The sequence below is a fragment of the Protomyctophum parallelum genome, assembly GCF_964188405.1.
Source record: "Protomyctophum parallelum genome assembly, chromosome: 3".
Taxonomy (NCBI): Eukaryota; Metazoa; Chordata; class Actinopteri; order Myctophiformes; family Myctophidae; genus Protomyctophum; species Protomyctophum parallelum.
Window position 1 is genome coordinate 40496394 of NC_139698.1, and position 15455 is coordinate 40511848.

A 15455-nucleotide genomic window follows, 5' to 3' on the forward strand; every position below is an offset into this window, starting at 1 on the left:
TCAGTAGGAGCGTGCAAATCAATACCTCTTAGATCAGCTTAATTAACTTGTTCTGACTCAATAAAATAGCAAGTAAGGCCCTTTTACAGAAAGACCTACAGTTATGCAAAGGTAAAATGAGGATATCACAATATCAATATTGAATTACATTGTCAACTCCTATTCAAAATATTTTGATTCACCAAATGATGATTTCTTTCTTTCTTTCTTTCTTCTTTTTCTACATTATATTCCTCCGTTACAACTAACTAACTCTGAGAGTTAGGGGGTCCTTCAAAATTCAAATAAAGAAAAGAAAAGAAATTAATGCGAACCACTGTGTGTGTGTGTGTGCGTGTGTGTTTTTGAATATTTATTAACAGTTTGCAGAATTACAGTACATTTCAAGCACAAACTCAAAGACTGTTAACTGTGAGTGGACGACCCAATTAAGCATATTACACTTATTTACAAGAGGGTCCACCTTGTTCAATTCATTCATGTGTGTGTGTGTGTGTGTGTGTGTGTGTGTGTGTGTGTGTGTGTGTGTGTGTGTGTGTGTGTGTGTGTGTGTGTGTGTGTGTGTGTGTGTGTTTGTGTTGATGATAATAATATCGTTATATATATCTCAATATGATATCTATCTGGCAGCAGGGAAGAAAATGCACAGGCAAAAGACTGACAAGAGTTGTTTGGATTTGCCACGTACTATTTTAGAGGCACCTGAAGCAGGGGAGTGCAGGGGCAGGTACAGGATCACGTGGTCCCACAGGTAGGTGGTAGTATAGAGTCACGTGGTCACACAGGTAGGTAGGCTGGTAGGTAGGCAACGTACTTCAGCCATTACTCAGCGATGGTGACTGCTGGGTGGGTTTGCATAGATTTCTTGCGCACTGAAGAAAGCTGGAGTTGTTGAGCACACCTATGTGTTTAGGTGTCAGGTGTAGGTAGCTATAGGTCGCACTGCTAGCTGGAATCTTTTGTCCTTTTCACTTTTTTTTAGTTTGATCTTTTTGTATTGTTAGATTAGTTTGTATTATTTGTATTTTGTACTGAAATGACGGCACAGGTCGACTACCTAGCGGTGTTGTTCGCCACCACATCTGGCGCGAGTGGGGACCTGCTGGGGTCGGACGAGAAGGAGCTCGTGCAGTTGGTGTGGCAGCTGGTGGATTTAAAGAACAAAAAGGTAAAACTTCACTATCATTCCAAAGAGAATATGGTATTTTGATATTGTTTGCCACAATGGCCAGGTAGACTAAATAATTACTGCCTGTAAATAGCATGAGAGCTATGCGATGTTTAAAAGTGAAATGTCTTTGTTGTAAAGTCAGTGGCATAGCCTAATAAGAGATAATTAGCCTGGGAGTTTCTGCTGTTTCAAGTCTGACATGTTTTTTCCTTCTTCTGTAAACCAGTTGGGCAGGGTGAATGAGCTCTTGATTAAGCCCAAGCTCTCAGACTTGACAGAAGAAAAAGAGGAGGATGGGGTGGGGGGTGATAAAGGATCTGGTGCAGAATTCGTCTCCACAGCCGCAAACCTCGAGAGTGCTTTAAACCAGGTATTTACCTCGCTGTTGCTGGGTCCACGGAAGTTGGTGTGTAATTTATATAGGTCTATTACATCATAATAACTGTCACTTTTGGAAAGTCATAGCCTACTGTAACTGTACCTTCTTAAATTCACTCCCAAATCACTACCAAAATACTGATTGATTGAATACTAGTCAAAAAATCTCAACAGTAAAGCATTTATAGGATATAGTATAAACTAAAGGATAACACCAAAAAGTCCTGGGGACTTGTTTCCATTGTGGTCCTATTCAATTAATCAACAGAGCATATAATATGAACACATTAATGCATGGCATCAACAAATAAATACAAATTATATTTACAGAGAGGAAAAAATAAACATTTTGGCAGTGCATTTCAATGATGATGTTGTAGAGCCCTCATAACCAAATCATGGACAGTAAATGTAAACTACAGTGTGAGCAGTCATGGTTAAGTCAGTTAAGTGATAAGGACTTCTATCTTTCCCCAAAATGTAAATTAACTAATTTAGAATATGTGTAAGAGAAGTTGAATAAACGTACCCAGGCCTCTAGTATACTGTAGCCTTTCAGAAGTCAGAGTGCCATAAGACCAACAATAAAGAGAAGAAATGTCAACAAAATAGAGCCTGACCTCAGTTTATCTATGAAACTAAGCAAGCAAGCGAGCAGGCACTGTATTAAAAGGAAACACTATGGCTATGTGCCTATCTTTTCAGTTTCATCTCAGGCTGACCAATGAGGTGAACAGCATGGGCACAGGTACTTCAGTGTGTTTGTGTACAGACGGGCAACTCCACATCCGCCAAGTAATCCACCCTGAGGCTGCAGGCAAGGTAAGCAACCATGGAGGGCACAGGCCTCATCGCCAGAGTGGACATTCGCTGCTGCTACAACCTTTACTACTGCATTATGTTAAACATTTAGCATCATTACAACCATGGAGGGCACAGGCCTCATCGCCAGAGTGGACAACCTTTACTACTGCATTATGTTAAACATTTAGCATCATTACAAGAACGGCATCCAGTTGTCTACTTGATAACACAGACATGAACACAGATGACACTATACCCCATGTGCATTGTCAACATATCCCACCTAAACAGCTGTACACATAGTGGAACTACTGTCTTTTCTAGAGCAAATAGGAATATGACAGCAATAAATATACTGCAGCTGCTGTAAACCCACATCATCCAGCTGTTGCTGTGACACATATTCACATCCTGCTTGCATTTCAGTGTAGTTGTTTCCAACATGTTGGTTGACTTTGACATTCCCTCCTCTCTAGAACATCCCAGTGCCAGACTGTTTTTATTCCTTCTATGACCTGCGGAAGGAGTTCAGGAAGCACTTCCCCACATGTGATCTGAAGGTGTTGGATGTGCACATCATGGCAGAATGTATCCTTCCATAACATTAACCATGTTAAACTTGCCGTACCTATTTTGGGCATGTCTTCAAAGGCAAACTATTTCAAAATTAGCTAAAGTAGCCGTCACCGATATACAAGCTGCGTTGCATCACATTGTGAGTTTATACATCTGCTAATTCTAAGTATAAAATAGAGCTTAAGTGGTTATCACCTGGTGTTGTCAGTGCTCTGTGTACTAATCACTTTGTTTCAATCATGTTGGGCTCTGTCAGCAATCAGATCAATTTATACTCCTTCGCACAACTATGTTGCTGACCAGATTCAAGCAAAATGTCATAGTGCGACAGAGTATAAATAAATAAGCCATTAGGGAGCCAGATGGATGTGTGGTGAGCACATAATACTCAAAAACACACACATCAGACGTTCACAAGCCATGGGGTGTTGGTTGCAAGACTAGTGGTTTTGAAATGCAAATAGAGAAACAAAGGCAGTACCTTGCTCAGTGCATAGTGAAAGACAGCATGTTTAGCCAACAGGGCTAACCCACACACACCCATTACAACAGGAGAACTCGTCTCTCTCTCTCTCTCTCTCTCTCTCTCTCTCTCTCTCTCTCTCTCTCTCTCTCTCTCTCTCTCTCTCTCTCTCTCTCTCTCTCTCTCTCTCTCTCTCCCTCTCATTTGGGCTGCTTCTCACTATCATTTATTTTTCATGTTTACATTCATTCTTTTACACACAGACTAATACATATTGTCAAGCCCACCTGTAAAGGGAAATTGTTTTGTTTTCTGACACATTTGACCACAAACTGTAGTTTTCCCCTTAACTGTTGCTCCCTCAGCTTTGAGCATTACTGTTGATCCACCTGCCCTTCTGGATCCGTCCGCCATATTGCCCCCAGAGGTAGCAGTACAACAGGTCCAGACCATGGCCAACGTGGTCCTTTCCCTGATCTCTGAGCCCCTATGTGAGTGCCATACACTATCACTATTCACTATTTGACATAACGTGAATTATTCTAATATGAAGACATTTAACCTAATACTTAACAGGATATCATATAACTGTTTAGGAGGAGTGCTGAGATATCGATTTTTCTTCCGTCACAGGTCACAAGTCACAATATCCAGAGAGAATAAGTGAAAAGTTTGAGACTGGCACTTGGTAAGTGTATTTTTTGATTTTGTAAAGTATAAAATTAACTTAACCAACTCAACCAAAAACAAATATATCTACAAGCTCGCAACAATTGTAATGTGTTATGAGCTTGTACAACAAAGTATAGGGCTAAAGTGGTTGAAGTTCTTTTCTGTGTGTGTGTGTGTGTGTGTGTGTGTGTGTGTGTGTGTGTGTGTGTGTGTGTGTGTGTGTGTGTGTGTGTGTGTGTGTGTGTGTGTGTGTGTGTGTGTGTGTGTGTGCGTGCAGCAGTAAGATGGAGAAGGTATGTGACAACACAGTGATCAGAGCCAGAGGTCTACCATGGCAGTCTTCTGACCAGGATATAGCTCGCTTCTTCAGAGGACTCAACATTGCTAAGTAAGTGTGTTTTTCAAGCCAATGTCTTTAGCAAGTGATGTGTTGACTTGTCACATGCGTATCATCAATCCAGAGAAGGAGAAGGTTTGGAGACCTCACATTGGTAAATGTTTGTAGGAACATTTTGGCATTGAGTGCTGTAATCTCATATATAAATGCTGTGTTGTTGTTCAGAGGTGGAGCTGCGCTGTGTCTAAATGCTCAGGGGAGGAGGAATGGAGAGGCTCTTGTTCGTTTTGTCAATGAGGAGCACAGAGACCTGGCTCTACAGAGGCACAAACACCATATGGGAAACAGATACATAGAGGTGAGCTTAACCATATTAACTCTTTTTAAAATCTTTCAAACATAGCAGAATTAAAAACTCACAATGTTGTGACATGTTGTTTCATACAGATGAGCTATTATTGCTATTTCTGAAATAGGGCTTTAGTGGTTTACTAATAAAAAGGATCACCCAGAAGTTCTTTCAAGTCATCATATCATAGTGATTTGATGATTAAATTAATTGCTTGATAATTGACTGCCTCATTCCTTCCATTGTCAGGTTTACAAAGCAACAGGAGAGGACTTCCTTAAAATAGCAGGAGGTAAGAAATTGCAGCCACACACTGAAACTTAGAGACACATACTGAAACTTAAATTCAACCAAGGTTTCAATATACTGAAACTTAAACTCAACCAAGGTTTCAATGTGGACCATTGGAATGTTGAGTATGACGTAACAGCAAAATGGCTGCCATGTGAATATGGTCAATGGTGTGTGAAGACGCCAATGCAACGTGCTGTCACTATGATAGTCTCTGCTTAGTCTGAACGTGTTTGGGGTGGATTTCTTGGCATAGAATCAATCCAATCATTCCTACGGTAGCATAGGTGAAAGTAATCACTGCAATCAAAGCAATTCATCATAATCCCATGATGTCTTTCTTTCAGAAACAAGATGCCATTTATTGACATGGCACAAGTTGTCCTCATAATGGCCTGAATAGCATGACTTTTGACTTTAGGCTCATGCCAGCCCCATCCCAAGTATGGCATAAGAGTGGGAAATGTAAATGCTGATGACTATACTTTTATTTACTGTGTAGTTGGTACTTATTTGGTTCTGGCTTGACAAGGTGCTTCTGTTTGTCAGGCACTTCCAATGAGGTAGCAGTGTTCTTGTCACGGGAGGACCTGGTGATAGTGAGGATGAGAGGACTTCCCTTCACTGCTACACATGAGCAGGTGTTGGCCTTCTTTGGCCAGGAGGATGGCCTCAAAGAGGCATGTCCGGTCAGCGGAGGAAAGGACGGCATCCTATTTGTTCGTTACCCGGACGGGCGACCCACTGGCGATGCCTTCGTCTTATTTGCCTGTGAGGACCAGGCCCAGTGTGCTCTAAGGAAACACAAAGACATTTTGGGAAAGCGATACATCGAGTTGTTCAAGAGCACTGCTGCAGAGGTGCAACAGGTAGGCGTGCAGGTGCAGGTATGTGTGTGTGTGTGTGTGTGTGTGTGTGTGTGTGTGTGTGTGTGTGTGTGCGCGTGCATGCTTTGATGTGAGACTTGAAAATGAGGTGGATTTTTGCTTGTTTTTCCTGACCTGAGGATTGCAGATCTACCTCCTCGAATTTCTTTTGTTTTGTAGAAGCATGCAGAGTTATTGTTGGTAGGTTCTTGTTTTTGTGCATTCAGACCTGGGCAAGACAATGTGTGGGTGTAGGTTACTTATAGGAAATATTGGAAGACTGTTTAAGGGTGGGAACTGCATGATAAGGAGTGTGCGCGTGCGCGCCTGCACGTGTGTGTGGGTGGGTGCCATTCCCTCACCTTTACTGCAAGCTCTTCTTAATAATGGAAGGTTTTTTGGACAAATACATAATTCTCTGATGTGTTAAAGATGACCATTATCTTTCTCTTTTGTGTCTCGTGGGATAAATACATTGAAATGATGTTCTTATCTCAGTGAATTGATAAACATGCATTTGATTTTGAATGTACAATGTACATTATCTATGGAAGTGGTCTCTTGGTTGAATAATGTGACTGCGAGAGGCTTAGGGTTTTATGGCTCTTTTGTAGCACTGCAAACAAGTCGGTGTCCTGTTGGCAACAGGCCCGTTCCTGTATAACATTACACCACATACTACATTTACAGTCACATCCCAAAAGTGAGGAATTGTCCTGCTGGTACATAATGTAACTGTAACATTACACAAAACTGTACTGAAGTGAATAGGGTGTTTTGCATTTTTTTATTAATTTGACCCATTGATGCAGTATCCATATAGACTATGATGTGTTGTGGATTAGTGTTCTGTCAGCAAAAGTATTAGCGAGACAGTATATGCAGAGAGTGAGTCACTGTTGAAGATATATCGCTTTAGGTTCTGGAGATGTATGTAACTGTAACTGTGTGTGTGTGTGTGTGTGTGTGTGTGTGTGTGTGTGTGTGTGTGTGTGTGTGTGTGTGTGTGTGTGTGTGTGTGTATATGTGTGTTTGTTTTAGGTGCTGAACCGGTACTCGTCGGCACCTCTGATCCCTGTGGCTCCCGCCCCTCTGGTGTCAGTGCTACCCACAGTATCTCTCCTGCCCCCTCCTGGCGGCATGAGGGACTGCCTGCGGTTGAGGGGGCTGCCCTACACAGCCACCATAGAGGACATCCTTACCTTTCTGGGGGAGTTCACACAGGACATCAGACCACATGGTGTGCACATGGTGCTCAACCAGCAGGTACCTCTCGCACTCAACACTATAGCAATGTTTCTCAAATGATAGTACGTTTACGGCTAGGGATTCATTCACAGAGGAGGTACTACAGAGAAAGTGGAAAATGTAATACATGTTACCTTTGTGTTTAATGATAAAACATATCATATCATCATACCTAGTCCGAACTGCTGATCTGTAAAGTGTTAAACCAAATTAAATCAAAAACGCTATCGTATAACATTAACGTATAATGTTAAAGCTGTTATTGAATAGAAAGCAACACTTATTTTAACATTATTTTAACCTATCAAAACTGGACTTATGTTATGGCCACAGTTTGAAATGAATCTGCTCGGAAGGCACTAATTATAACTCTTTCACTCAATTACTTATTTTTAAGTTATATTATTCAAAAGGTGGGTTATATTCATTCATAGCACCACTAGCTTGGATTTTCTTTTGCAGCTTTTTAAGTAAAATGTTGTTGGCTAAAGGGTACTTGGATTCAGAAATCAGGGAAAATGGGGGTACTGAACCTTTGACAACCACTGCACTACGCCTACTACGGGATTGCATGCATTAATGCATTGATGTATGCTTCTCCGACAGACATTTACACTAATCTTCAATGTCTCCATCTCTCTGTCTTCAGGGTCGTCCATCAGGGGATTGTTTCATACAGATGACCTCGGCAGAGCGGGCCTTCGGCGCCTCCCAGCGGCTCCACAAGCAAGTGATGTCAGGCGTGCGAGGCGTGAATAGCCGCTACGTGGAGGTGTTCCCCTGCAGCGCGGAGGAGATGGGCCTGGTGCTGATGGGAGGCTCGCTGTCACATACACACACACACACACATAGCCGGAGCAGCCGGAGTGGGACAGGGCTCAGCCCGCCGCCATGTAAGTCCAGACGTAAGTGCCGCTGGGAGCTGGGGGTGCTTCGGGAACGCGGGGTAGGTGCAGGGCTCCTGCCACGGGGGGCAGAGGTGAGAGGTTAGAGGTTAAATTCTGCCCCTCTCTCTTCTCTGGGTTCTCTCCAATCTAGAACTGGGAGGACGGGGACGTATGGTCTGACCAGGAGGGGTAGGAAGCGTGTGTGTGTGTGTGTGTGTGTGTGTGTGTGTGTGTGTGTGTGTGTGTGTGTGTGTGTGTGTGTGTGTGTGTGTGTGTGTGTGTGTGTGTGCGTGTGCATGTACAATGTGAACTTGTGTGTGCATGTTTATATGCGTGTACATATGGTACTCCTGGTTATTCCCTTTGTAATTCACTGTGATTTATTTTTGGGGGGTGATGTTTGCATGCACTGAGAAACCTTGTAGAGAATGATCTGTTCTATACAATTTCAATTTCCATCTCTGGTATTCACACATTTCTGAATGAATAGTCTGTTGCAACATCACATGTGTCACCCAATTCTTAATCCCACCATTATGCCTGATTTATACTTGGTTGTGCTCCGGTGTTGCCCACTGAAAATGGCAGATCTACAAGCTCCCAATGCGTTGCAGTGCGACTATTTTCCATGCAGGACACCTGCGTGCAACTAAGTATAACTCCGGCTTTAGTCCCTTACTCTAGTGTACACAGTAGTTACTGTGATCGGTAGTGGTTATTTCAGCAGGATTGCAGCATTTCGTCAGATTGACAACAGGCTGGGTTTGGTATGTTGATCAGACATAATCAGTACCCCGGTCTTAGATGTGTGTCCACCTGTGCTTGTCCAATCAGCGGGGCTGTGGGAGAGGTGTTTGAAGCTGAGCGCTGGTGTGTAGAGATGTTCTGTGTTCTGGTTCTCTCACTTCACTGTCAATGTGCACTTATGCGCGCCGACAATGAATAAAACGTATTCAATGCTTTTGAATGGTTACTTTAGATGGATTACATGAGTTCACATTTGAGTGAAAAGCAGAGAGCGCTTGAATTCAGTGCAAATACTGTGTAGGTAGTAATGAGGCCTATATCATATTGACTGGATAGGGTATACAGAAAACCACACTCTTATAGGATGCTTGCAGACAATTAACCATATTCACAGGATGCTCAATTTGCTCTTATGTGATACTCGGGGTGGGGTTTCCCTCCCTCGTGACTATAATGTAAGGGCAAAATGACCACCATGTGACAATGGTCTATTGCACATACACACAGTAGTGGAGGGGTCATTGTTTGTCTGAACTGCATGAACTCTTTCTAAAACAAACAATGATGAGAATTCTAATGGACTCATTCATTCCATATGAAGCATGTATCTCTTTCACTTAGTTTTTTTGAGCCTATCTTCCCACCTCCCCCCTCTCTCATCTCCAGGTCTGTCTCCACCAACCTACTCATTCACCTCCCCCGCTGTTCTACCTGCCGAGGCTGCTGGGCTCTATCCTCCTATCGGCCAGGTACTGCTGACTCCCCGCCACCTGCACCCGGGACACGCCTACTACCCCTCAGCTCAGATATACATGAATTACGCAGCCTACTACCCCAGGTAATGGCCAATAACAAATACGTCTTATTCATTTATATTGTGGGATTGTGCAGCTCCACTGGCATTCGTGATTCAACAATGATTCTACCTCTTATCCAAGTAGATAAAAGTCACTATACACTGGTATTGTATGAAAGAAAGAGGGAAGGTCTGGGACGTGATGGATGTGTGTGTGGTTTTGTCAAGGAGAAGGACTTAGGGACAAGGGTAGTTAATAACTGAACCGTGCGGTATCAGAAGTTGGTAAACAGCACCGACCTCTTTTTCTCCCTGGTCAGCCAACTTTCCTTGCGACCACAGATCACTTGCAGACTATCCAATGCAATAATTATTTTTAAGTATTTTTCATTCCATGTTATTGTCGAAAATCTGTTTATTATTTGTCAAGCGTATTTAAAAGGACGTATTTTTCAATATTCCCAATGTTTCCTAACAGTCCCACTTCCCCTGTGTTTGTTTCTCCCAGTCCACCTGGTTCCCCCACCACTCTAGGTTTCTTCCCCTCCCCCTCCCCGCTCTCCTCTCCAGGGGGGTTGATGCGTATGCCTGGCCTGGCCTACAGCAACGGAGTCAAAGAACTCATTAACGCCGTACAGGGCTACCAGGTATGAAATCACCTGTGTGTGTGTGCAGGGTGTTGGCACACACACACACACACACACACACACACACACACACACACACACACACACACACACGTGCATATGTCAAGAACGTGTTTGCCGTTCCTGTACACGTTTGCTGTTCACATGTCTCCCTGGAGGATCTATATGCTGTATTCAAATATTCTTCTATTGTGGGTGTGTATCACCAGGCATCCACTGTGTTTGCCCAGAGGCTATCAAACTAGTTTATCAGGTCTACTCTCCCTGTTTCTCTCTCACACACACTTGTTGCTTGCATAGACTTGAATTGCCAGAAGTCTTATTTAAACTCTGAAGAGAACCGTACAGTTGCACAAGATATTTGTTCCATGATCTACACATGGAGTTCAATCCAAGTATATATTTTTAGATAAAGAGCACTACTCTGCCTCTGCCAGGTGTTGGCTAGTCTCAGTTAACGTGGTTTGTAGAGCAGCCTATGTGTTTTTCTTGTGTCTCAGTCCTGGTGTCTCTGTCCCTCCTCCTCCCCTCCCCAGTACGCATCTGAAGATGGTCTCATGCACGCCCATGGGCCTGTGCACGCTCACGACCCGACCAGGACTTTGCTTACGCAGCCCAAAGAATGGGTGTGTATTTAAAGGTGTCTCAGACAGGTGGAAGGTAAGGATTGGCTGAAGAGCCAGTAAGGGGATGTGGATCGTGGCTTTCCGTCTGAGCTAGTGGTGACTGTAGGAGTGGGTCACAGGAACTCTGTGTGACAGGGATGTCTCTGTTTAGACAAACAAAGTTTCCACTAACCACAACATGCTTGTGTCGATGACAGGCCATAGCCATGTGATTCATCTGCTTTTAAGTGGTTAGAGGAAATCTCTTGGGAGTTTAAGCATTTCTTTGGATCTTGGACCAATCTTGGACCTTTCTTGGATCTTGGTCGTGCACCATTCCCTCATTGAATCTACAGCTCTGATATAGCGAATCACTCTGATGCTATAGTGACTATTCCTGTGCTATAGGCAGGAAATCACTATAATAGCCTGACATTGATTCTAGTGTTGTAGTGTTGGAGGTGGCTTAAAATGAGGTGGTTGGAGAAGGTGATGGGTATAACTGCTGGTAGTCTGGTACAGGTCAATTTGTTTACATTCTCAGAGTTAATTTGACACTGAGGATTTTAGTGTGTACTACTATGGATCTGTATTTATGTACAGTCAATGCTGACACTCCTGCCCTCGTCTCTTTCTCTGTAGAGTCCAGCTGAGTCGATGTCTCTCCTGAGCAGCAGTCTGTTTGGTCATTCCAGTGGAGGTGATGTTCCTCTGATGCCCTTCCCCCCTCATTTGGCCAAGCACGGAGGACAGTACCTGGATTTGACCCTGCTGTAGGGACACACACACACACACACACACATGCACACACAAGACCATTGACAAAATGCATAAGTCAAAAGACTCCTATCGTATTCCTAGGTTTTGAAAATAATAGTCTTTTAGTTGTTATTTATATGTTTAAGAACAGAAATTAATGTATTTGATATCAAATCAATGTGGCCTTAGCCCAGATAGCAGCTTTGTCTTATATTGCACAGTGTATTTTAAAAAGCTTTATAGAGACGTTTTAACATGTTTATATTATAACTGCTATGAGTCATGTGCTAAAAAAAAGAAAAGGAAGAAAAAGAAGAAAAAGAAAAACGACTTACTTACCTATCGAGCTAAAACACTCCTTTGTGCCCCCTGAGTGAAAGCAGAGTGAAAATGAATGAATGCGAGAGAGATAAGAATGAGTATTATGCATACTGTAGCTGTATTGATACATTTTAATACTGTATATGTTTATCTTATTTGTTTATATACATTTTGTGTTTCCAACACAACATTCAATGATTGTATTGGAAGCTTTTGTGCATGAAGAAGTTGGTAGTGCCACTTTGAGATGTTTACATGATGCCAAATACCAATGCACTGCTAATGAGTACGACTACTACTGAGTACAACAGCAGTATGTTCTCCATACATGTTACGTTGCAGGAAGTTGTCTGAGCTTGTCAAATGGTCCATCACTGCCATCAGGCCAAACAGGCACGTTTCTTGCCTCCCCAAACCCTATATGTATATTGGATACATATATACGAGAAATAATTTCACCCACTTTTTTACACATGCAAAGCTGTGATGAGACAATAAAGTTGAAGGTGGGAGAAGTAGCCTCATATATATATATATATATATATATGAGGCTACTTCCATCAAGTTCCATGTTGTATAATGCCAAAGTTCTCTTTTGTCTTCGACACCAACCTGAGCCGAAGACAACGGCAGTTGGCAGTAACCTTACCACAGGGCTGTGTTCCTTAAGAGGAGGTCATTTCACAGGCTCAATGATGCTCAGCAGCCACAAGTGGTTTCTGACAGATTTTATTACACATTTTCACTCCCGGAGAGGACAGCAAAGAAGATCTTTCACTTTCCTCCGTCTCCACCCGGCAGCCGCCGCCCGCCCCCACCCCCACCCCTGCTGATGTCAGGGAATGTCATGGAAGCAAAACAGGTCTCTCCACATAGAAACCCTCTCTCCTTCCATTCACAGCTGTTTGATCAGTTGTAGGTGAGGGACAAGTTGACAAGGAACGCAACTGAAGGACATTATTGACATTCATCCTGTGAATTTGATTCCCTTGTGCTCCCGGGGCGGGAGGTTCTGTATGGACTCCATGTTACTGTGCACGTGTCCACAGGGGATGATATCACTGCATAGCATTATGCATGCACTAGTTACACCCCTAACACTGTGTCTTCATTCTGTCAGTTGGCCCCGTGCTCAGGGCATCCTGCTGCAACTGTATAATAAACATTACATGTGAAGTTTAAGGTTTTTGAATACTTTATTAGCAGTTTGAAAACAGTATTATATCATGACATACAATACACTACATATCTTTAACAATGCTAAAAGCAGTAATAGATATATTTACAGGAAAAAGTGGGGCGGCCGAAGATGGCGCTCCTTCCATGGAGCTTGCTGAGGGAGTACGTTGTTTGCATTTCTGGGGGAAAGTTGGTCTCCAAGCAACTTAATTTAGATGCTCATATTTTTATTGTATTTCTTGACCACTTAATTCTCTTAAAAACATTTTTGCAGAGATTAGCAGAGACTTTTTAAATATGCTGTTTCTGCAATTGCAACATAATATTTTGTTTAAGTTTTTGCCTATAATGACACCATGTTGAAAACTTTCTTTTCACACGGTCCTGTGCTGGTGGAGAGCTGTCTGTATCGGGAGAGTTTGTGATAGTACAGAAGTGCACAGCGAGTTCCTCAATCACAGATGGAGGTTGTGATGCAGGGGAGGCTCTGGGAACTCCCTCTCACGTCCATAGTGATTACCTTGCTGTGTTTCTCACATACACACCATTGTGAAGACACACTATTGTCATTCAGACACACAGGACATTATATGACAGGATGGCCTTCTTCTCGGAAGGTTGGGATGGTAAAGAATGGATAGAGCAAGCATGGTAAAGAGAGAAGGGATAGAGACAAAAAGATGACGGACCCCCTCAGGGCAGATTTGGCATTGTGTAACACAATACTGTGCACCCCACCCAACCTGAGCCCTTTTAAACACATTCATTCACCCACTCATGAACAACACCTAGCCTTAAACCAGCATAGCAAGCAACACACATTAGTATCTATGTAATACAACACAAAACTCAACTTGTTTCTTTAACGACTTACATTTTCTGGCAGAGTAATTGTGTAATTACATCAATTAAATCATCATATTAATACACTAACTTTTCTATTTATGTTGACTGTGTAATTTTCACAATTTTAACTAGTTAATCTGTATTGGGTATTTGGGTGGTTTGAAGTGACATCTTCTATAATCCTGCTTGCATTTGTTGTCTCACGTCACATGATTGAAGGATCACAATAGAGTGTATACACTATACAGTAATGCACATTCCATTATTCATGTGGAAGCTGTTCCACTGTGCTTTCACCTTCACTGCCTTGCTTTCAGGAAGATGAATTGACTTTTCTTTTACTGAGGTGGTTCACTGACTGAGCAGGGGGACAATTATAATGTGACTCATCGTGAGCCGTGTAGAGAAGAGGAGGGCGAATCTGTAAGATTCTTTATGACAACATTCCCTCAGGTTGGGTGAGGCATATAGCCTACAGACAGACACACACACACACACACACACAGGGCGAGGCATAGCCTACAGACACACAGGGTGAGGTCAAGCCACATTCCAATGTCAATAGAGATCAAAGATGCTGCCACTAGATAATTCTCAAACTCATGAAGCATTATTTATTGAGATGAAACCAAGGGTGTAAACAACACAGTGAAGATTTACAATTTGACAGTACGGTAACAAAAAAGTAAAAACACACACTCCTTCAGAATGAGGTGGTGACGTCACATGGAGGCTGACATAACTTCCAAGAACCGATTTGCATTTGACCTCCGAAAGATTGGGATAAAAACTCTGGACAACAGTGGGGTTTTGTGGTATCTCTTCCTCTTTGGCAAGCCATAATCAGCCGTGTGTCTGCCAGTACCTGCCACAACAGTAGCGACTGTGGATTTGTCTCCATCTAATGGGCAATTTGAGACTGCAGGTCCTGACAGGAGGGACAGAGCTGTTATCCCATCTTATCATTTCTAATACCAGGGCTGACAATAATTCATGTTCACCCCCGGTCCCCCCCCCCCCCTTTTTGTTATCCAAAAGTTATTTTAAAGTTTTTTCAAAAAATAATAAAACCCAAAAGCATACATTAAGCAAGAGTTAGTAACAAACCTGTTCAATCGCCGGCAAATTAATTGCAATGTCTAGCTATTTTACGCATTGAATTTCGTGATTTCAAGTAGTAGACTCGCTAGTATTGCACCACACACACACACACACACACACACACACACACACACACAACGGTTCTGAAATGGTACAGGTCGCTGATGATAACAGTCTTATGTAAATAGTGAGATTTGTATCACTGGTGCTGAAAGAGAAAAAGTCATCAAATATCAGCAACATGGAGGACTCCAGTCACTGGCTGAAAAACATGGAAATGGTCTCCGTCAGGTGCTGTATGTCCAAACCTTACCAACAATTTCTTTTTTTTTAGAAAATGGAAAAAGGTTGTGTTCCAATGGGACAAGCTCTTGTTAATACTTTGCATTGGTTCAAATTGTAAAACACACAC

General features: G+C 42.6%; 1 protein-coding gene across 4 annotated transcripts; it reads left to right on the forward strand.

Moving 5' to 3' along the window:
- The first annotated feature begins 835 nt into the window (after positions 1-835).
- Positions 836-13099, forward strand: esrp1 (epithelial splicing regulatory protein 1). Of its 4 annotated transcripts, none has more exons than XM_083760255.1 (16): positions 836-1168; positions 1398-1541; positions 2255-2371; positions 2830-2941; positions 3758-3883; positions 4026-4080; positions 4342-4452; positions 4627-4759; positions 5000-5042; positions 5591-5910; positions 6949-7173; positions 7805-8060; positions 9456-9627; positions 10094-10232; positions 10769-10858; positions 11480-13099. In XM_083760255.1, the coding sequence occupies exons 1-16, from the start codon at positions 1037-1039 to the stop codon at positions 11612-11614; spliced, it is 2310 nt and encodes a 769-aa protein (XP_083616381.1). In that variant the 5' UTR covers positions 836-1036; the 3' UTR covers positions 11615-13099. The 4 variants fall into 4 exon arrangements, with proteins under 4 accessions (XP_083616381.1, XP_083616383.1, XP_083616382.1 ...); XM_083760257.1 differs by having other exon boundaries at positions 7805-8048; XM_083760256.1 differs by having other exon boundaries at positions 4345-4452.
- Positions 13100-15455: the final 2356 nt, after the last annotated feature.

What these genes read in the sequence shown, in the direction of transcription:
- esrp1 (XM_083760255.1), top strand. Translation starts at nt 1,037, where the DNA reads ATGACGGCACAGGTCGACTACCTAGCGGTGTTGTTCGCCACCACATCT. An exon ending in AGAGGACTCAACATTGCTAA is followed by an intron (nt 4,453 to 4,626) that starts GTAAGTGTGTTT and finishes GTTGTTGTTCAG; the next exon opens with AGGTGGAGCTGCGCTGTGTC. An exon ending in ACGCCGTACAGGGCTACCAG is followed by an intron (nt 10,233 to 10,768) that starts GTATGAAATCAC and finishes TCCCCTCCCCAG; the next exon opens with TACGCATCTGAAGATGGTCT.